Here is a 1,124-nt window from a genome sequence, read left to right as displayed (position 1 = left end):
ACAACGCTGCTATGAAGCTTTAGCAGGAAGGATACAGACATAAAAGACGGCCATGAAAAAGTGAGGGATGACTCCAATATTATCTCTTTTCCGTTCTTTGGGTTCTGTGGCTGTCCAGTACAGAGCATCCAGGATGTCTTGCCCAAAAGAAGAGAATAGACGGTCTGCAACCTAACAGTGGAGGGAAGGATGAAATCACAAGTTAACTTGATATAACGTAACTTAATATGACAATAGTTACATTAGTAATGTCTAATATAATATATCAATATCTTATCTGTATGAACAGGTAAGATTTTAGCAACAAATTCACTGACGTAACACTATACCTCTTATTAAAACTTTGGGATTAAAGCTGTTAGAGGAGCTTTTCAATCAGAATAATTACACTTCCCCCCAAAAGTAGAGCATTGTAATATGACAGATACACAAATTCATCAGATGTTCACTATGACACAAATTAGATCAACATTTTTGCAGCTCTGTCCTTATGCTTCATATGGTTGTCTGTCATTACCATCATTAGATATTTTTTGGTCTAGTAGGGTCTTATAAAACCACATAAAGCTCATGATCCACAGAGAAGTGCTAAGCTTTATTATGTATGCTGGTGTTTCCCCGAGGTTGACTGCTTGTCAACCTCAGGGAAACACTGTGCTAAAATGAAATGAGGGCACACAAATTAAGTAAAAAATAACAATTTAGTTTTAATGTTTTTATGTATTTATATCCCCTTTGGCTTCTTTTTGGGGTGGAGGGTTATTTTGTAGGGGGATGGGCTGCCCTTAAATGAAAATGGTAACACTGGATATCAGAAGAAGTAGACTACCACTTGCTGTACACACTGTTTAAGTTCTAACAATTAGTAATAAAATCCATCACGTAACACGACCATCACTCTTTAGTGTAGTAATCCTTGGGTACTTCCCTAAACTGGCAGTGTATTAACACACGGGCTGCATAAACAAACTGACTATTCGTATAAAACAGATGGAAAATAAAATTACAAGTAAAATTTGTTGTAAGGAGGCAAAACAAGGAAAGTAGAAGTAAGATGTAAACAAAGACAAAATATGTCTATACAGTTTGTATTTAATAAGTACATGTTTTAATAATTGAAACAT

General features: G+C 35.3%; 1 protein-coding gene across 1 annotated transcript in view; it reads right to left on the bottom strand.

Annotated features, from left to right (window-relative positions):
• The window catches only part of tapt1a (transmembrane anterior posterior transformation 1a), a 24,075-nt gene that overhangs the window by 12,978 nt on the left and 9,973 nt on the right, over positions 1-1,124 (bottom strand). Inside the window, 1 exon segment of the mRNA XM_013909149.1 lies at positions 40-137. Coding sequence (XP_013764603.1) covers positions 40-137 — 98 coding nt within the window.

Source organism: Pundamilia nyererei, unplaced genomic scaffold (genome assembly GCF_000239375.1).
Source record: "Pundamilia nyererei isolate P.nyererei 1_Seehausen unplaced genomic scaffold, PunNye1.0 scaffold00020, whole genome shotgun sequence".
NCBI lineage: Eukaryota > Metazoa > Chordata > Actinopteri > Cichliformes > Cichlidae > Pundamilia > Pundamilia nyererei.
Note: the sequence above shows the minus strand (reverse complement) of the source record. Positions and strands in the feature narration are given on the sequence as shown.